General features: G+C 41.8%; 1 protein-coding gene across 3 annotated transcripts in view; it reads left to right on the top strand.

The window, feature by feature from the left end:
* The first annotated feature begins 449 nt into the window (after window positions 1-449).
* ITGB8 (integrin subunit beta 8) overlaps window positions 450-21,790 on the top strand; it is a 50,340-nt gene continuing 28,999 nt past the window's right edge. Inside the window, exons 1-3 of one of the 3 annotated variants that reach the window (XM_068152466.1) lie at window positions 450-605; window positions 14,233-14,318; window positions 18,128-18,302. In XM_068152466.1, coding sequence (XP_068008567.1) covers window positions 18,134-18,302 — 169 coding nt within the window. In that variant the 5' untranslated portion in view covers window positions 450-605; window positions 14,233-14,318; window positions 18,128-18,133. The other 2 variants (XM_068152465.1, XM_068152464.1) reach the window with 2 other exon arrangements.

The following is a 21,790-nucleotide window of genomic DNA, read 5'->3' as shown; positions in this document are numbered from 1 at the left end:
GGTAACGTGAAGTTGGCGGGGGGTGACGGGGTGCGCTGTGTGAGAGCTGTTTGCTGGCCTGCGGGAAGGCCCAGGCGATGTGGACAGCGGCACCCAGGGACGCTCCGAGGCGGAACGGAGGTGCTCCTGACGGCGGCTGGTGAGGAGGAAGAGACGGGAGCGAGAGCTATGGCCACCGGCACAGTGGGAGCTGCTGAAAGACCACCTTCGGGCCGAGGCAGCGGGCTAGAGGCCGGCGCAGCGCCCTGTGTGCAGCCTGTGCCCACCTCCCCGCGGAGGCCTTTGGCACGGTCCGGGGATAGAAAGCACGGCGTACAACAAACAATGGGCGCCGCGAGCCACGGCCGAACAAAGAGGCGCGGGCGGGCGGAGTGACTTCACCGCCGGCCGTGGCCCCGCCTCCGCCCGCAGAACCTGCCCCGCTGCCGTCTCCTAGCAACCGCGAGTTGAGGGGGGGCGTGGGTCCAGCGCGCACCGACACGGCGGGGCCCGACGGCTCTACGGGAGGCCCGGGCGGCAGCTGCAGCACAAACACCGCTGGCCGCATTCCCCTGCCGCCTCCGGCACCACTCCCGTGCCGCCTCCGGCACCGGCGACGCGGAGAGGTGACCCCGGCGGCGGCTCGGGCCGGCGGCAGGCAGCGCCCACCTGACGGCGTGGCGCCCCCGCGGGAGTGCGCGGCGGAGGCGGGAGTGGGGTGGCAGCCGGGGAAGGGCGGGGACAGCCGCCGGGCGGTTGTTGCCCTGAGGAAGGTGCGGGGCCGCCGCTCCCTGCGCGGTGCCAAGTGCCTCCCCGCATCCGGGCGGGGCGCCCCTTGCGCGCCGGGCTGGAGGTGGATAGAGGGAGCTGCTCTCCGCGCTCGGCCAGGACCCCCGCCGCCGCGGGGCACGGGGGCGCGGCGGGTGCTGCCCCTGAGATGCGACGGCCCGCGCCCGCCCCGCTGCTGCCGAGCGCCCTACCTGTGCCGGGCCCGCCGCCGCCCCTCCCCCGGCCCCGCCGCCGCCCCCGCGGGGGCCGGGACTGAGCGCGCCGCGGCGCCGAGACGCGGCTCCGAGGAGAGGGTGAGGGAGCGGGAGCGGGAGCGGGAACCGTGCCGGCCTCGGCGCATGATGTGGGTGCCGCTGCTGGCGTGCCTCACCGCGGGGATCGTCTCCGTGCCCAAGTGCCAGCGCGGCCCCGGAGCCCTCCTGGGGGCGGCCCGGCTGCTGGCGGCCGTGCCGGGACTCTGCCAGCGCCGTAAGTTGCCAAGCTGCTCGGGCTGCTCGCCGTGCCCTTGGCTGGTTGGGGTTGGGGTTGGTTTTCTCGCGGGGGCCATGTGTGGGTGGAGGGCATACCCAGGGTGGGCGAGTGTGCCCTGTGCACAAGCCCTGACAGCTGGGGCCGGCCGGCGCCGTGGGCACACACCGCCCCGGCCGGCCGGGCGGAGCTGGCGGTCGGAGGGTGTACCTGCGGGGAGAGCTCAGGGCTCACACTGCCTCGGTACCGCTAGTGCGAGACCGTGATTAAATCGGCCCTACTGGGAGCGACCAGCCGTCACGGAGCCGTAGCAGCTGTCCGGGAGCGTGGGTACCCTGCGGGGATGGTAGCGCTCCCAGGGTGCTGCGGGTCCTGCTTTGCCCTGGCACCCGCTCCGAGCCGCCGAGGAGTGGCACACAGGCATCTCCCCTCCCAGAGATCACAGACTGCAGACAGGCAGTTTTCGGATATGAAAACGCTCGGGTTTACATGGAGTGGCAGGGTCTAAAGTTGGCACAGTTAATGTGAAGTTTGTAATCTCTTTAACTTCGAGTAACGTGTGTGCTTATAGTACCCTTATATTACCCTGCGAGCTATGATACTGGTGGTGGCTCTAGTAAATGTGAGTAACTCCTCAAATTGTGGAAGGCACCCAGGCATCAGGTTTGAGCCATGCAGGCTGAAAACAGTTTGTGCAAATGTATCTTTGCACAGCAGTTGATCAGACAGATTAGTCAAATATTTCATACAGAAACTTACTTCACTGGTAGTGGTCAGAAAGGCAGATCAAGTTGTTGATCACCTTTCCTATGTTTTTTCTTCTCTTGTGGAATAATTGCATATTCCTAGTTTAAGCCTGGAATGAATTTAAAATGTTAACATGTAACCTCTAAAAATAAGATTTACAATGGGAACAGTGTATTAGTCTTAAATTCTTTATTGCATATGTGACAAATTCATGCCTAATTCAGTGGGATTTGCCCAGTGCTATTAAAAACAATGGAATAATTTGTTAACTTTCATAGGATAATTTATTTTGCACTTTTGGCTTCAGATTCTGAATTCAAAACCAAACTAAATGTCAGTAGGAAAAATAAAATATAACGTTACTAAATTTCTTATGAAACATGGCATTTTGTATTTAGTATCCCAGATTCTTTTTTTATGCAGTGTAATTGAGTTGAAGAGCTAATTGAAACTTTATGGAGAGGATAGTTCTGTGCCTTGAGTGCAGTGCTGTGCTTGCTCATGAGTGTCGCTCCCGGGTACACACTAGTGCAAATCGTGCATCAGAACAGAATGCCATAGAGGAAGATTGTGCATGGGTCTTTCGCTCTGTTGTGCTCGATAGTGAAAATATACGTGGGTGATACGTCATGGGTTATGTGTTTACTGTGACAACAACTGCCAAATCAGGCAGACTGTAACTCAGACCTTATTTTTTCCTCTTTGAAACCTCTGCTAATTCATGAAAGCTGAAAGTCACAGTGAATTCTTTCCTTCATACATAATCACTTTACAGGCTAGATCCACAGTTGAAGCAATAAGAATGTTTTGGAGTTTTTTCCTGTGAATGAAGACATTAATTTTTTCTTAATTATTATTACTGTTATTAGCGGTGGTGGTGCATTCTTTTCAGTTTTGGTTGTGATAGCTCTGTCAGCCAGTGCAGCATCACCTGGATCCTCTGAGCAAGCTGCTCTGAGAGAATCTGGCAGCAGCTCCATGTACAGCTATTTGGCAGCACAACTGAGCAGCCACTCCTCTTTGCCTTGACAGTGCTGAGCATGGAGAAGAGCATTGTGCTGTTCCAGTACCATCAGTGAGTTCAGTTTAGTTATGTGCAGAGTTGGCAGAACCTGTGTATCTGTTGCATTGAATTTCCAGTTCTAAAAGAGACTGCAATGAAAATGAAATGTACGTGGGACTCCGGTTCATTCATTCTTGGTGGATCATTTGTGACCCTTCTAATTGAGAAATAGATGGTTTGATGTTACTGGAGGTAGTTATTGTGCATTTGTGCATATTGTGCCATTTGAGATGTGATTTTCCACTGGGGAATAAGAAAAGGTAGAATTTGTCCCTGGGTTTGGAGTTAGAAGAAATGCAAAAGGAAATCTTACAACACTGTAAAGTTGCAAATCCCAAATTAAAGGTTCTGTAAGCTCAGATAAAAAGGTTAGTGTTGCCGCCTTCTACAAAGAGTCCCTTGTTCAGTAAGTCTTAGCAAAGGAAATCTGCAGTTCACTAAGCCAAGTAAAACAAATACCTGACATAAGAATGGACCTAGTTCCATAGGGATTTCTACAGATCCCAGATTTATATTTGAACACTAAAACCTGACAGGCTTCTAAAGATGTAAACCAGTGAACTGAATAAAATCTGGATTCTACAGCAAGGGCACGTGTATGCATTGTATTAACCAGTTGTCCAAGTGCTCACTTCAGCAGACACAGTCAGTTTCATTGCCTTATGCAGAAACTAAACTGTTGAAAATCTTTAGGTTTTATGTGCTGTATGAGCACATGGAATATGTAGGGCTTAAATACTGACCGTACTCTTGGTGCTCTGGGAAGATTGTCTCTGTCATTTAGGACATGCTGTTGCTGAAGGAAGTTGTGAAAGGGAGCCCAAAGACTGCTTGCAGCAGGAATACTCTGTATAGCAGCTTGAAGAGGCAGTAGCTTCTTTTCTGGTCCTTAAACTTTCAAGGGTTGGAATCACAACATGAAGTATACTCCATTAGTCAATGGGCCTGAATAGATTTGGATTTCCATGAAAGTACAATTTAAGTTGAATTCGCCTTCCCAGAGCATTGGAAAGATGTCAAAATGTGAGCTTTATGGAAGTTTTAAGGAAATCTTCATAAAATAAACCCTCATCTATTCATATGTTCAACAAGAGGACATTAAAATGTCAGATGATAATCTCCCTTATACTTCAGAAAGTACCTAAATGCTGGTGATACTTCTTCAAGTCCCTAGAAAGAGCTCATGATGACATGTCCATGTTAATTGTATCTTGAACTTGAGACAATCAGAATTAGTTAGTAATCTACAGGAGGAGTTAACAAGAAGAGAAGCATAAGATAGTGTGTATAGTATAAATTGACATGAGCTGCTGATACTTATCAGGACTTTTCCAGAAAATCAGATTCACCATCATTGGTTTTGGAAGTCCTTAGTTAGAAGCTAGGGATCTCACTTCTTTAGAATAGACTTGGTGTAAAAAAACATTAAAGTTACTGCACAACTAAAATCTACACTGCCTACATGAATTACTTATCATCAATGTACCATTTAAAAACTGCATATAGAAAAACAAAACCCACCATGTTTTTAGTGTCAGGGTAGGTGTATCTTAAGCAGTGATTGGGATTTAATGAGTTCTGTCGTTAGGAAGGACAATGGCTTTCTGTCCTAAGCTTTAAAGTCTGCTCTGTGTTCTTAAAATACATTAATGATGCTAAAATTGTATGTTATATTTCCAAGAACCATATATGTGGACTATGCAGTGCACTGGTAGTGCAGACACCTTTGTATAAGCCTGGCTTCTCAAGTTGAATGTACTAAACCCAAAATTCTGGAAAAGAATATAATTTTGTGTGTGTGTGTGTTAATAAACTTTAAATGTTTTTAAAATAAAATTCTCAAGGCCTCAGTGTTTCTCTTTCCATTTATGTCCTTTCCAGAGAAATCTAGCTTCAAAGCTCCTCTATGTGTCTATTACTAATTGCTGACTTCTGTCTAACCAGTGGAAATATGTAATACTTCTTTATGATCTGCTTAACCAGACATAATTTATGATGTTCAAAGCAGGATACTGTCTGTTATTCTTCTCTAAGCACTTGAAATTTATTAATATTTTTTTCTTTTGGCAGTTTACATAAATGGACTTGGGCTATTTAGATTTGCTTTTGGGAAGGAAATAAGGGCTCTAATGAATTAGTTCACTGTCCTCTGTAATGGAACCTTTCTTCAAGAAGAAAAGTAAGCTTCGTGCCAGCCATTCAGGATTCCCCCTTGTTCTGGTGGCAGAACAAGAATAACCCCTTAAACAAAATGTATTTCAGGATGATTGGGATTTACAGCATTAGAAAGCTGCCAAAAAGGCAACTTCCAGCTTAGACTATTCTCTGCCTAAATGTATAGATTTGCAAAGCTCTTAAGTGACTTATTTTCTTCATATGCTTTATTCTTCTCATGACTTCACTGTCATACGCCTGCAGTGATCTGTGCCTCCAATCACCCATGGTGACAATAATGAGAGAAGTATTTATAATTATCAAATGATATCAAGACAGAAGATTTAACTTTAATTCTTGGTGGAGGAAAATTCTTTAGGTTCAGGCAGGTGGAATTATGTTCCTTTGTTGGTTTTTTCCTCTGCTCGCTGACTTGGGAGTTAGGTTGTTAGCAGTATTTCATTGGCTTCAAATCTTGAAAACTTCAGTGGTTTTGGTATTTTGTTGTTGTTGTAGCTGTGTTATGAATACATCTGCATGATGTATGGTGGCATCACAAAAGCAATCCAAGTGTGATTAATCTAGTAACTGCCCTTTCCAAAATAAATTCTGTTCCTTCTCAGTGTTCAGAGGATTTAGGCTAAGTGAATTCCACTTGTTCTACTGTGCTTAAAAGTACAATTTATTTCTATGCCATCACTGCAGGGTGATAAGTGTTAGTACAGTGCTGAGGACAACTTACTTCTCTCAGATGGGAGAATCTTGCTGGAAAGCTGAACTGAGATCTCATCTTGTACAAACAGGATTCCCAGGAAATAAGTAAACTTGAGACGAGTGACACTTGGGTAAATGATGCAAAATTTCCTAAATTAAACTAATAACATTAGCAAGCACGCTCTTCCAATCTAAGCAAAGCTGTTGGATTGCATTTTGCTGTCAAAAATGTTGTGGCTTTACTTCAGAACGTTAAATAAACCACTATGTGTTTAAAACCTAGAATCTGCGTGTTTGAAGGCTATCCCTTGCAGCATTTGCACTGCACCTGCAGGCCGTACACACGTGTGAATACTTAGCTGCAGAAGCTTGCATTCAAACAGTGCATGTGCAACGGTAGTTACAGTTAGTGTGTGAGTGCCTATTTTATAGACCGTGGTCATGTTCTGTGTAATCTCTGGGCAATCTCTGCCCCCAAATTCTAAAAAAGCTAACAGGCTTGTAAAACCTAAAATGGAAGCTGGATGTCTGTTGCTAGAGAGGTATGGTTGGGCTGGGTTTTGGTGGGGGGTGAGTGGAGAGAGGGCTGCGTTGAATATGTGTGAAGAATGAGCTCCTATTTGAGAAACTAATTTCTCAGTATTCTCTTAGTAGCTCTTTGTATTCATCCATTTTTTTATCTATATATCCAGAAATGCACTGTAGTTTAACTCACCTTTGAAGGATGTGTAATTCAGCTGTTAATTATACAAATGCAATCTTAAGAGTCTCTTGTGCTGTTATCACACAATTAAAATACCACATCTAACTGTTTATGCATTCAAAGAGTTTAAAAGTAACACAAACAATGTAGAGGAAAATCCCAGAAAGTTTTAACCACATTCCATTTATCTGAGGGCCAATAACCACGTTTGAGGATTGAAAACTCCGTGAAAAGCAAAATACACAAATAGCAAATACCAAACACTAACACAGTAACATTTTCTTAATAGCCTTGCTAAATAAAGGCTTCTCCCAAACTTGTACACTACTTGCTACAAGTCCTTAAGGGGTGGTGGCTATCTTAGCTCTGATACCAGGCATAGCTTTTATTTATTATTGAGGTTTTCTCATTGTGGGTATAAACTATGTATTGTGTGTTCAACATTTTGTTTTAACCTGGGCATGTGTTCCCAATATATCCATACACACAGGTTTTGGTTTGGGGCTTCTGGTTTCTTTCTGGAAATCTGTAAAAGCACATTTGGGTTATCATTTTGTATTCAGAATTGGGGAGCAGGTTGCACCAGGTTTTCAGCTTTGGGACTTAATGAGCTGAAATACAGAGTAGACTAGTTCCAACTCACAATGTATGCAAATAAAAGGAAGTAAAGTGAGCTGTATGCAAAAGTGAAGTGAGCCGTTTGCATTGCTGTGAACTAAAAACCTGTGGATTGGGTGGTCTGTGGTGACACTCCTTGGAAAGAAATACAGCTCTGAGCTCTTGCCCATCCTCTGCACTGCTTCTGGGTGTGTGAATAAGGGTGCAGTGCCAAGATGAAATAATGGTTTTATGGAAACAAAAGCTGTAATTTGATGAAGACTACATATGCAATAGAAAGGTAGATTAGGGAGGTGATTGAGAGCTGAGGGACTGGTTTAAGAAGGTAGAGCTATAGAAGATGGTGGGAGATACAGCTTGGGTTGGGTTTTTATTCAAGGTTGAACTTCTTAAGCAGGTAAAAATCAGTTGTTTGTGTCTACCTATATATTCATTATGACCTCACATACAGGTAAAGTCTTTCTAGTATACACAAAAATATACTAATCATTGTACACGGTTGTGCTGCTTGCTAGCAGTCAGCTATGAAATACCGCAGTAGCTGTTCCAGGCTTTGCTCGAGCAGCATGGCTGTATCCAAGCTGGCCAGCTCCAAGGGAGATTGTAGCAGCTGGAAATGGCTAGAATATAATGATTTCCTATGCCCAAGTTCCATCCTAGGAAACTAGAGAATTAACACAGCTCCACACGTGTGAAGTTTCCTTTAAATCAAGGGACTTAAATAAATACATGAATAGATACATTTAAGATCTTGGTTCCATATGCTTCATAGTGCAGAGCTGCACAAATAGGACCATCAGACCTGTGCCAGAAAAGCTCATGACTGTGGGAAATAAGTCTCTTCTAATCACATTTTCAGAGTAAATTGTCCTGTATGTTTTTACTTGCACGTAACAGAATAGATTGTTTTCAGAAGCTAAATAGTCTTTGACTCATTGTTTGCAGGCATGGACTGCATCAACAAAAATTGTGTTGTGAAAAATTTCAAGGTTACATTACTTGTTTTCATTCTGTATTGCAGCTTGGGAACAAAGTCAGTCTAGAATAGTCAATAGCTCTGGCTCCCACAGTCAAGGTCATGTTTGAGGCTATGCTTTGAATGTTGGGAGTCATTAACTACTATACCAGTAGCTATTTTGGATAGTACCTTTGCCAAAATGCTGCTTTGCACATCTCTCTAAAAAAAATAATAAATTAAAATCCTCTATATTGATATACATACATGGAAAACTTGAGTTTGTATGCATTTGTGAGGCTTCTGGTCTCCAAGTTTTCCTCTTGAGTGATGTGCAGCATTCCTATAAATGACATGACATTTTCAGAGTCAAGGCTAAGAAGAACATTTGGGCTCAGAGGGCTGTCAGGAGCACCTCCTTGAAGCCCAGTGTCTATATCATTCCTTAATTTTGGAAGTGTCCATACATTGCTTGGGAACTCCATTGCCACATGCCATTACATAGCAGACTTTTGAGATATTTGCTGTCCCCCAGCATCAGCTATGTCTGTCCTTTTCTGCCAGTGCTTTCCTAATGCTGTGTTGACAGAAGTCTGCCCCTTTTCCTCCTCCTTTTCCTTATTCAGATGACAATCCAGCATTAGTTTTCAAGTGGCATCACTCAGAACTTGCACAATGTCCAAAAAATGAAGATTGTGGTTACTACACTTTATAGACTGCAAAGGCACAAACCTTCATACAATAAGACTGCATTATTTTGCATTTTGATGACTTTTCTATATCATTTGTGCCACTCAGTAATGCCCCTGAAGTTCAGAGTGCTGTGGTCCTGTAGTAATGCAGATTAATTTGGGACCCCAAAACTCTCAGGGGGGTATTGGCAGTTAGGAATGGGAGCACGTATCAGCCATCAGTGCTTACTCACTAGTGGTGCATTTATCCAGGTGTGCATATATATTTCTTATTGATGTCTCACTGATACCTCTTTTTTCCTTTCTGTATGGTTTATCTCTTCCAGTATACTCCATTTTTCTTGTTAGTACATTGTACACTTCATTTATTTATTTATTAATGAGTGATAGAAAAATAAGGTTTTGGCTGTTTTGTGGTTTGAGTTTGTTGTTGGTTTTTTTTCTTGATTGGTTTTAATGGAAAGATGGTTTTACTGGAAAGATGGTTTTACTCACTCCCCATTCTTACAGAAGTATTTTCCCAGGACTCAGGATTTAACAAGGCCAGACATGTTTTGCACCTTCCTTTCACACATCTTCTTTTCCTTATAAAAACATGTGCCTCTTACGTGCCTAGTTTTAGTTTACTGATTCACCTCTTGCTAGTAGAGGATATTTTCAAATATCCAATGTGCACCTTAGCTCCTGTCTGAACAGTAAAACTAAAGTGCCAAACCATTAATAGAAAAGTGAAGCCTATTAACAAATCCAGGATGTAGCAAGAAAAAGGGAACAAAAGTTGTCTGATACTTTTGCTCAAGTAATCTTAGGAATTTATTATGAAGCATAATAGATGTACAGTTTTCAAGTTGAAATCTACTTTCTGAGCAAGGGTGAGGACATCTTAAAGCTGATTCTGTGGTGTACCTTGTAAACCCTCTTGGAAAGACTGGTGGTCACAAAGTATGTGTTTCAAATCATGGCATTGTGCACAAAGGGTAGAGAGGATTAGTGCTTGTTTGGAAAAAAGGGAGAAAAAAATCCCTAATTCCAGGATTGGGAGTTCAAGCACAGACACTCATTTTTTTCCTTGCAATCTGAGCAAGTAAGTGTCAAACACAATAATCATGGGGAAAAATCCCCCCTCTGTGGCATTTTTACAATGCTTGTCATTGTATCTACACATTCAGCCAATGCAAATTGAGAAGCTTGTGTTAGCTGGGATAGTTACTGTCTGTCCCCTCTGCAGGAGTCACATTGGCTTATCTCCTGAAGACAGAACTGGGAAGGTGACAGCAGTATACTGCATAAAATCTTCAGCTTTTTTCATAAGTGATGCTACACACAAGTTACTGAAGGCCACACTGGTGCTGCACACAAGTTACTGAAGGCCACACTGATGCTACACCCAAGTTACTGAAGGCCACACTGATGCTACACACAAGTTACTGAAGGCTGCATTGCTTGTGGACAGGGGCAGCCTGACTGCTGCTCTAGATCACAACTTGATGCAGAATTTAACTAAGAAAGCTCTGTGGGGGCTGAATAATTCTGAATCTTCTTGCCTTAACTAATGTGCAGCAGTCTGAAGGCCATGATCAGGGAGCCTTAGCCATTAGCTATATTTTGGCTTTCTCTTTTAAGATTCAAATGGTGCACCCTCCAAAACCACCGCAGACATGTACCAACAGTGAAATTGATATAAATCCAAATTCTTGGCTGTACTTGAACAAAATGCTGTTTGCAAACCTGTTTAACATCCCTCTGAATGCCAGTGTGCATTATTACTGTTATTCCATCCCCGAGATAAATCCCCTGATCACGATAAAGTGAGTTTCATAACAGTGAGGCAGGATATGATTGTAACATGGATGATACTTGTTTCGCCTCGATCCCTGTTGTTGCTGAGGGTTTAGGCTTGCCACACCTATGGCCGTTGGAGCACAGTTGTGTTTTGTGGAGGAGGCTGGAAGAGTGTAGGTTAACCTGGTGCACTCATTTTGTATTATGTGCATATGCCTGTGCAGTTCCCACCACAAAATTTGGCCCTTGTTGAAAATAGCTATTGGCATACATCAGTTTTAACTAAGCCAGTAGAAGCTTGCCCTTAAGTTTGGCTGAACAGTTACTCAGTCTTGTCTGGGCTCTGTTTTTGGTGAAGTGGCAGGAAAAATCTCAGTTCTTTTTTTTGAGCCAACTCATAAAAAGAAATGTTTCTTGCTTTAACATGCAATTTTTAAAAGAAACTGAGAAATCTATATTAAAGTCAGTTATGATTTTATAGTAAGCTTTGAACTAAATAATATTTGTTGAATGAAAGCATGCCCATAAATGATACTGCTATAAGGGACTAGGTACTTGGGAACTACAGTAGTGATGTCACTAGAATGTGTCTCAGGCATTAATAAACCTTTTTCAAGTTTCTCCTCATTCCAAAAAAATCAACTTTTGGAGCCAGTGGTACCAAGCCTGTGAATTGCCAATCTGTGACTTCATGTTGCGAAAATGGAGCTCTTGAGACTGGAGAGTTATCAGCAAAGAGTTTTGCATCCAGCAAAACTGTGTATCTCATTTGTTAAAGTATTTCATCTGCTATGATCACAATGAAAAAACAGATTGGATTTTAGTATCTTCTGCCCTAGTAGTTTGGAAAGGCACACACCTACCTTGTATTTTACCAGACAGGCTGTATTCATAAACTAAATCAAGCTTTCACAGATTCAGTAAGCTAACCATACAGGGAAAGGTAAAAAAAGGACAGTTGTTTTTCAGTAAGTTTTCTGATGCATCTGGAAATACAGTGCAGTTATTCCAGCCATAGACACATCATATTTACTTATTTATTTATTTTGAGCAAGTGCACATTACAGTAAGATGTTAATGTTTTGCTATGTGGTCAGTGGCACTTAATTCTGGGAAATTTTTGGTATGCACATAGAATTACACATTTTAGAAAGGAGTCTCAGACATTGCTGCAAGAAATTATTTAGGCCAAACTCATTATTTGGTTTACTTTGGTTTACTGATTATGATGACCAGGAATTAATTTGACTTGTTCCTTATCTGCATAGCTAGAAAGACAGGTCTCTGATTTCTTCCCATCAACTATTCTTATCAGAGTAGCTCTGTCTCTTACGATATGTATTAACATATTTGGTCATGTTTCCTCCCTATTTTGTCCCTGTGGTGGTCTTTAGCCACTATTATGCAGCTGATCAGCAATTCATGTCTTTCCTTGTCCTTTGACTGAATACATCACTCTGCTCTCTTTTTCTTGTAAAGCCTTTCATCTCTGCAGTCTTTGGTATCCAGTTGAAGGTGGGAGTGATGTTTTTGTGCCAAGAACAATTACATTCCTTTTATTTTCATGCCTTCAACAACTTCTCATCCTGTGTCTTCGTACTTTACCAGTACAGTCTAGAAAGGGATCTGTGGCAAGTTCTGCAACCCTGTGCATGTTGAGACCTACCTGAAATCCTCGTTCTCATTCTCCTCTCCCGTGGTTTGCAGTAACTTTTTCTATGGCCTCCGTCTGACTGCAGAACATACAGTGCTGTTGCCATCTTATAAATTCAAAGTGTTATTGTATCAGTGCCAAATGAGCTTGCTCTCATTTCACATCCAAGTTAAACTTGCTGGTTGTGTTTTTATAACAAACAAATAGAAACTTCTTGGATTTTGTCTTGTTCTATTCCTTCTCCTTAGTGGTGACTCCTTTATTTGTCCTTGCCCACCTCTCCCACCCTTTAATCAGTTTTCCCTCTGTTTCATACCTTCCTGATCCACTTTTCAGCTTATTCTTTCTGTCGTGTGTAAGAGTTTCGCTCCCTTTTGTATGCATTGCTTTTCCCATGCTGCCTGCACGGCAAAATTTGTCAACAGCCATTTATATGAAGCAGAAACACAGGTGTGACCTTTGAAATGAATGAAATTTCCACTAACCTATGCGTTATCAGCATAGTGCTGCAATTGTGCTGCACTAGGCTTTTTATCTTCTTAATACTGATAATGATATGTATGTTGTTTATAACTTGCAAACTCCAATGAGTTCCTTGAATCGTAAGTTACTCAAACCGACCTGTTGAGGACTGGCTGTTCGAGGGAAGTCGTCTTTGAATCCATAGCTGAAATCATATAAAGACAAACCAGATATTTTACCATGTATTTTCCTAATACAGTTTTCATATACTGTAAAAAGAAAAATGGTTTGCATTATTGCATATTGGAAAGAAATAATCTGAGAGACAGTACATGTAGCCAAAATTTTGGGTGATAGCCAAAATTTTGGGTGAAAACCAAACCTTTCTTCAGACTCTTGATACAATGATCTGCACATTAGCATGATTAATTAACATATGTAGCCGTGCTAGTCTACAGTAATTAATTTTGTGTTGTTCCCAGTATATTTTGTAATATGCCATGCTGATTATGCCACAAAGCAGTGTTGCTAAACAGCATTCCTACTGTGCTGTGCATTGAAGAGTCATACTATGGGCCTTCCACATAACTCTTTGCAAGTAACGTCTGTCTTACGTAGAGACACCCCAGTCTACAAGAGACTTGTACTGAATGTGCTAAAGGGATACACTAATGCTGACAGTCATGCTGAGCTGCCCAAACCTCTTGAAAAGGCTGCCTCTTCTCAATTCTGGCTGCCAAAGCTTCATAGCATAGAGCAGTAACTTAAGCAATGACCTATAAAAGCAAAGATGTGAGAAGCACATAAAGCATTGCTGATAGATCTGTCGGTAGGCACATTTTTTTCTAGTCAGCAGAGAGTGATGTGTTTTCTATCTGTGACACATGTAATTTGTATTTGCTTCTGAAAAAAAAAAGAATGATGTGTCTTTTCTGGGAAACTATTCATTCCAGAAAATGCAGAAGGGGGAATATTTATAGAAGGTGAGAAAGTATTTTGGGTTCCATGTGGAGTGAATAATGAGTAACTCAGTGAAGTAAGTGTAAATGACTTAAAAGGAAAATGTCTGTGAAGAGATAAGTTACCTGGGTTTTTGGTGTTGGTTTTTTTGGTTTTCTTTTTTCCTGTTAGGCATAAATCATCAAGGTACACGCCCAAGAAAAACTTTCACTTAAAAATTACTCTAAATCAGGATCTTAAAAAAATTGGCCTTGACGGTGCAGTGTATTGAATTTGTACATAGAGTTCTAGACTGTAGATTAAGAAAAATAAGAGTGCTGCAAGCATTCCCTCACCGGGCTGCCTTTGTTCTGCCTTACTTCTGTTTGGATACGTTGTCATCACGCTTAATCTGGTGAAGTAATTTTTGAACTCTTGCTTTAAAATTAGGTATTTTACAATTCCCACATATCATCATAAATCATGAATGTTTGGGTTTGTGTTTCATTGCAGCGGAAAACAGATGTGCCACTTCAAATGCAGTAACATGCACAAAGTGTCTTGCTTTGGGCCCAGAGTGCGGATGGTGTGCTCAAGAGGTATGGCATGCTGCTTCCTTGCCTTTGAATCTATATTTTTAGCTGTTTCTGATGTTTGTAAAGATAAAAGGCTTAAACGGTGAAAATTTATGTGTGAAATAGCAAGGGAATATTTTAAACAACTCCTGGAGATAGGATCTGAGAAATCATGTGAAATATATTTTGTTTCCAAAGGCGAAAACACAATCTTTTATTTGGAAAATTGCAGCAATTTTAAATAAAGTGAGAACTTGTTAATGCATTCCATCTGTTTTGTAGACAGCGTTGGCAGACCTATAGGAGCTTTGAGAGTTCAATAATTTTTGGCTTCACAAGCAAAATTACTTATCAGTAATTTATATTAAGTCCTCATTATAGAATAGAATAGAATAGAATAGAATAGAATAGAATAGAATAGAATAGAATAGAATAGAATAGAATAGAATAGGACAGGACCAGACCAGGTTGGAAGAGACCAGAGCAAGTCTATACATATATGCTCATTGCATGTAGCAAAAGGTTTTACTAACAGTGGAGGTAATTTTGACTTCTTATATGGTGGCCCTGTCAGAAATGGACAAAAAAAAACATTTTTCACTTTTGACACTAGAAATTAATCACACTCAGCATAGAAGATAGATCCCAGGCACAAATACGGGCTGGGCAGTGACTGGCTGGAAAGTAGCCCTGAGGAGAGAGACTTGGGGGTGCTGGTGGACAAAAAGCTCAACATGAGCTCTCAATGTGCACTTGCAGCCCGCAAAGCCAATCAGATCCTGGGCTGCATCAGGAGAAGTGTGGCCAGCAGGTCGAGGGAGGTGATTCTCCCCCTCTACTCAGCCCTGGTGAGACCCCACCTGGAGTCCTGTGTCCAGTTCTGGAGCCCCTATTACAAGAGGGATGTGGAGGTGCTGGAGCGTGTCCAGAGAAGGGCCACAAGGATGATCAGAGGGCTGGAGCACCTCTCCTATGAGGACAGACTGAAGGAGTTGGGGCTGTTCAGTCTGCAGAAGAGAAGGCTCCGAGGTGACCTAATTGTGGCCTTCCAGTGTCTGAAGGGGGCCTACAGGAAGGCTGGGGAAGGACTTCTCAGAGTCTCAGGTAGTGACAGGACTAGGGGGAATGGAATGAAGCTGGAGGTGGGGAGATTCAGGCTAGATGTGAGGAGGAAGTTCTTCACCATGAGAGTGGTGAAACCCTGGAATGGGTTGTCAAGGGAGGTGGTTGAGGCCCCATCCCTGGAGGTGTTTAAGACCAGGCTGGATGAGGCTCTGTCCAGCCTGATCTAGTGTGGGGTGTCCCTGCCCATGGCAGTGGGGTTGGAACTAGATGATCCGTGTGGTCCCTTCCAACCCTGAATGAAACTATGAAACTATGGAACCTTAGGTAGCAAGAATTTTCTGAATTCTTTTGTTTTTGCTTTGCAAACTGTAAGAATATGGGAATTTCTGGTTTGGTCTGACAGAAGAAAAAAGCCAGTTGATTACATGATTTCAAATAAGGCTGGAGCATTTTAAGCACTTCAGAGGAGCAAGGTTTTGAAGAGTATCACTAACAATTACAAGTTCATATGCTTTTGAAGGTCACATGCATATTATCTTTAGTAGCTTTCAGGTGAGCAGACAAGGTAAATAAGTTCCTAGGGTGTGCCTGCAGGTGATAAGGATTGTAAGGTGCTGCTGTATTTTTGTCTTAGATACTGTATTATTGTGTCTTGGAATGATTAACTTAGTGTGCAACAAATATAAGGGTAAGTAATGCAAGGATTAAGAGAGGCATGAAGGGCTTGTTTTTTAAGCAGAGCTTCAGGGCCATGCATGTATGACACAATGGATTACAGTGAGGAGTAGTCCATTATTGTGGCCTGATGTCCTGCCTGATGCAGGGCATAGTTTTATTCTGCTACATCTGAATTTTTCACAGAATAACACTTGCTAGCTTTCCAGCACTATGGAACTGCAGTAGGTCTAGCTATGCACTCAGTTTTCACAGTATCACAGTATCACTAAGGTTGGAAGAGACCTCGAGGATCATCAAGTCCAACCTGTCACCACAGATCTCATGACTAGACCATGGCACCAAGTGCAATGTCCAATCCCCTCTTGAACACCTCCAGGGACGGTGACTCCACCACCTCCCTGGGCAGCCCATTCCAATGACCAATGGCTCTCTCGGTGAAGAACTTCTCCTCACCTCGAGCCTAAAGTTCCCCTGGTGCAGCTTGAGACTGTGTTGACAAGGTTTGACTTCTGCTCTGCTCCTCTTACTTCACTTCTCATATCAGTCCTGACCGCATGGAAGACAGGAGTTTGTCAAACCCTGTACACCATGCTTTGTAATAGCTAGTTCACCACAGCTGTCCATGGTTGTGGAATGGCAAAACCCATTGTATTGGAGAGATTTTCCCAAATTACAGGAGCAGCTTTCAGCTTAGCCTGTTTCATCTAAACCCTGTTTTGAAAGGGAAAATTTTCTCTGAGGAACACTTGCAATGCTTCAGAAAATGCTACTTATGGCTCAGTTGGTAGCGCATCAGACCCTTAATGGGAAGGTTGTGAGTTCAAGCCTGCAGTGGGCAGTATTCCCTGAGGAGGTCATGAGGTTTGTGGTGACAGGTTGGACTTGATGATCTTTGAGGTCCCTTCCAACCTTAGGAATACTGAACTGAATTACTGATAACAGTTAGAGTAGCTGAGTTCTTTATACATTTAAAGATTTACCTTTTTGAAATGTATGTACATCAAAAAGGATATGTAACAGGTAGCAGTTGTCTGGGTTAAAAATATATCAGAGGTAGACTACAAAAATGAGTTGGAATTTGGAAAATAAGATACATGACTATCTAGTCTTCAGGGACTTTCTCTGGTCTTTTTGGGGTCTAGAGGACTATTCTCTAATACACAGTTATTTGCACTTCTTGATTGTTTTCCCAATCTGTCTGAAATACCAGAAATTGTCCATTGTTTGGTATCCAGCTGTGGCTGGGATGAGCCAATGCTTTGAAAGAGTACAAAGGATCTTTTTCCCTTTCCATGATCAGGATCCTGATAATCATCAGATCTGTGGTCAGAAAGGAATTTTGCATTGGATCATGATGGTACAATATTGGCAGCTCTGCACTTTCACTGCAACAAAGGATGTGGTGCTTCTGAGATCATCCCACAACTAATCACTTTTCTATTGTTACAGGATGGCAGGATGGGGTTTTTTGTATCTTAAGCTGTCCAGTCCTGTAGTGCATAGCTTCCTCTTCCAAGGGATTGAAGTTATTTAGTGCAGCTGATTTTTGGATTTGGTGTAGGGTACAGGGTAAAACTTAAACATCTGTGGTAGACAAATTCAGGTAGGGTAAGACTAAAGTTGATTTTTGCTGCTACCTCTAAATTTGAGCCTGAGTAACATAACCAGTGGATTCCTCTGAAAGCTAACCTGGTTTGATATATCACATGACTGAAACTTTCTTGCTGTGACTAACCCGTAACATAGCACATAACTTCTTTTAAGGACATAGCGACAGTTAATAGTTTCCTTTTTATCCAAAGTCAGCTTGTTCTTATTGTGCAAGATTCTCTTTCTCATACAAAAGTTTTGTCCTTAGGAGAAAAAAGTAACTGTGGCAGTTAGGTTTAACTTATAATTTAAATATTTTGTCATTGCCCTTATTAAAAACATGTGGCTTACATGAATTCATGCTACAATTTATGCAATCTTAGTAGCATATTTTATTGTTTCAAAGACTATTATTTTAGTTTCCTCTTCCCTTTGAAGATATTATAGATGGGGTTTTTCCAGCTCAGTTTGTTTTGTACTTTTTGTCTCTTATAAAACAGGATTTCATGGCCGATGCAACACAGAAAGGACGCTGTGACACTGTTTCAAACCTCATGAAAAGAGGCTGCCGATCAGACTTTGTAGAAAATCCCACAGCTGATGTCACAATACCCAGTGAGCATGAAACAAACACACAAGTGACGCCAGGAAAAGTCTCAGTCCAGCTGCGTCCAGGTTGGGTTGTCTAACACGTTGATACTATAGTCAATTTAAGCTAAACACAGTACTATTAAGTTCAGATATTTTGTGAGGAAGCAGCTGGAATTATTTTGAAGAGCAATATGCTATATCATATTGTAGAACTATGGTAATGTTGCTGCCATATTCAAGTACAGTCTTCAGCAAGAAGTGCTTCTGTCAAGCACGTCTCTGAAAGTCAGAATAATAAGTGGAGAAGGGATTTTTAGGTAGTCTTTTCTGTTGTGGTTTCTTGGTTCTTTTTCTTTACTCTCTTACACAAATGATTTTCCCTTGTATATGTATAAACTGTATTCCTTACTAAAAGTAAATTGAGTTAGAACTTCTATGCTCGTCATTGGATAAGCTTCTTCATTATTTGGTTACTTTTAAGTGCATTAACTAGACAACTATGAAGATGCCAAAGCCCTTATATAAGAAAGGACTGGATTTCTAAAGGAGAGTTATACATTAACAAGACAACTGTGAAGATGCCAAAGCCCTTGTATAAGAAAGGACTGGGTTTCTAAAGCAGAGTTAGATATTCACTGCCAAACATTTCATTTATAAATTGTGAGACACCTGACCCTAGAATAATTTACAAGCCCCTTCATGGGACTAATATACCTCTATTTTGCTTCATCTGAACTTGAGTTAATCAGTGTACATTGTCTATCTCTAAAATAGCTGTAGCCACCAGGCGAAGGGGAAGGTGATGCAAAGGGATGCAGAGTATGTTTCATGTCATAATGTTTAATGTATGTCATTCTTTTGCAAACAATAAAGAAATAAGTCATTTCAGAGGCATCAGTCTTTGGTAGAAAAACATGAATGGAGCAGGAAAAGTACCTTGCTGATCATCACTGTATAAAAGATACTTTTCTGTCAATTGTAAGGTAAAAATGAAGAACCTGCATGAGGGTAAACCGCAAAGGAATTCTAATTTTCCATCTTCATAACAGTAAAACTGAGAAAGTAACATCAGCATTTCCTCTCCTTTCCCCATTCTTCCAAAGAAATGACTGATACTCTGCTTTGTACTGGGAAATGGTCTCAGGAATTGAGGTAGTTTTAGATGTGTTTGTGATTACATTTATTTCCAAAGGCATACTGGACTCACAGAAAAAAAAATGCTTTCTAATGTTTGATTTGATGAACCTTTTTGCCAGTAAATAGTGGCTTAGAGTTCCACATGCTTTAAGGAAGTTCTTGCATCAGGGAGACAGATGACTGAAGTTTTGAGGGCTCCAGAAGAATAACTTTTGGTGCACATATATATATGGCTATATTTGTGCCTCAAACCAGAAATTTAGAGTATAATCATAAAGAGAAAGATGGCTTTGTTTTGATATTGGGGGGAGTAGTGTTGTCACTGTTTATATATACCAAACTGTCAGAATTTATGGGGGAAAAAAAAACCACAGACTTGCACCAGACATCTGACTGTATGGAAAGTGGAGCCCTGCAATGGTAATCTGCAAATAGCACTTCAATTTACATTGGCAAAGTAAAACCACATATATTACAGCATATTGAAATTCTGTTTTCTTCCAGCAAGAACTAATACAGGTAAATCCTGACATTTTCAGGTGGATTATATTGAAAGACTAGTGGAAGAAAGCACTTTATATGTTTAACTTTTCTGGACCAGCTCTTTATGACATGTACTTTTAATGTGCTGTCTAGCAGTATGTACTAGTAAATGTTGTAGAATCATAGTATGGTTTGGGTTGGAAGGGACCTCCAAAGGCCATCTAGTCCAACGCCCCTGCAGAGAACAGGGGCATCTTCCATTAGATCAGGTTGCTCAGAGCCCTGTCAAGCCTGACCTTGAGTATCTCCAAGGATGGACTTTCAACTACCTCCCTGGGCAACCTGTTCCAGTGTTCCACTACCCTCATGGTAAAGAACTTCCTCATAACATCCAACCGAAATCCACTCTTCTCTAATTTCAAACCATTTTCCCTCATCCTATCACTCCAGGCCTTTGCAGTTCCTTTTCAGCCTTCCTGTGAGCCCCCTTCAGGTACTGGAAGGTCACTGTTTGGTCTCCCTAGTGTCATCTCTTCTCCAGGCTGAACAACCCCCAGCTCCTTTAGCCTGTCCTTGTAGGAAAGGTGTTCTAGCCCCCGATCAATTCCATGGCTTTTCTCTGGACCTATTCCATCAGGTCCATGCTATTCTGGTGCTGAGGGCACCAGATGCACCAGAGAGCTGGATGCAGAACTCAGGTGAGGGTCTTACCAGAGCAGGGTAAAGTGGCAGAATTACCTCTCTGGATCTGCTGGTTATGAACAGAGAAGTCACACCTCAGGTGTTTTTCTAGTGATTCTGTTTCTGAATGTGTTTAAATAGCTTTTATTGAAAACTTGCTTAATTATTTTGTAATGCTTCCCTTCTTCCTGTGCTTTCCTGTATCTTCATTGCATTGTGAAGAGTCATTTCTTCTGTGAGCTCACACTTTGGGTGACTTAAAATAATGAACAATTTGACGTTGGATTTTAGGAGTAAGTTCTTCACAGAAAGAGTGATTGGCCATTGGAATGGGCTGCCCAGGGAGCAAGTGGAGTCACCATCACTGGAGGTGTTTAGAAACACACCGGATGGGGTGCTTGGTGCCATGGTTTAGTTGATAAGATGGTGTTGGATGATAGGTTGGACTCAATGATCTCAAAAGTCTTTTCCAACCTGGTTAATTCTATTCTATTCTATTCTATTCTATTCTATTCTATTCTATTCTATTCTATTCTATTCTATTCTATTCTATTCTAATTCCTATTCCTATTCCTATTCTATTCTGCATTACTGTACAAGTGCTGCCCACGCTTCAGTCGATTCATTCTGCTGCTATTGCAAAGTATTAGGCAAGCACACTATGTTTAGTGGCTTCCAAAGCATTTAAAAGTTTTTGTTACATTTGAGAATGTGACATCATTCTGTAGGAGAGAGAGACATTTGTCATCCTGTCAAAAACAGCAGTTCTGTTGTGTATATGCCAAAAGATGGACTTTTGTTATATTGAAACTGCTTTTTCATAAAAAAATATTTTGATCCTATTGAGTTCTGTCATGGAATCTAGGGAGGCAGGTTGGTGTCAATTTGAAGTGTAATTTATGTGAGTTTTTCAGGTATGTATAATGTAGGTTTAGGCTTATATGGCCAGCTATCTACATACTTAAATGTGTCAACCTTGAAGTGACTGACCCCAATTTGTATGCAGATCCATGTCCTTTGTGAGTCATGAATGCTTTTTGGTCTAATGCCAGAGGGATTGCATAACCAGGAATTTAAAAGGAAAGAAGTCAGATTTTTACAATAAATTGCACAGTGCTCCTGCAAGGAAAAGGGAAATAAAAAAAAAGGCAAGGTGACCTACAAAGAGCCACTTTATGACTTGTTTTTGAATGGTTCTTCAAGGTTTCATTTACTCTTGGGAGATTTTCTTGTTTGTTTGTATTTCTGTTTGCTGACAAAACCAACTTTCT

This window comes from Melanerpes formicivorus, unplaced genomic scaffold (genome assembly GCF_026170545.1).
Source record: "Melanerpes formicivorus ecotype bairdi unplaced genomic scaffold, bMelFor1.0.p_v2 SCAF_23, whole genome shotgun sequence".
Classification (NCBI taxonomy): Eukaryota; Metazoa; Chordata; class Aves; order Piciformes; family Picidae; genus Melanerpes; species Melanerpes formicivorus.
The sequence above is the reverse complement of the archived record's forward strand: the minus strand, read 5'-3'. Positions and strand labels throughout refer to the sequence as shown.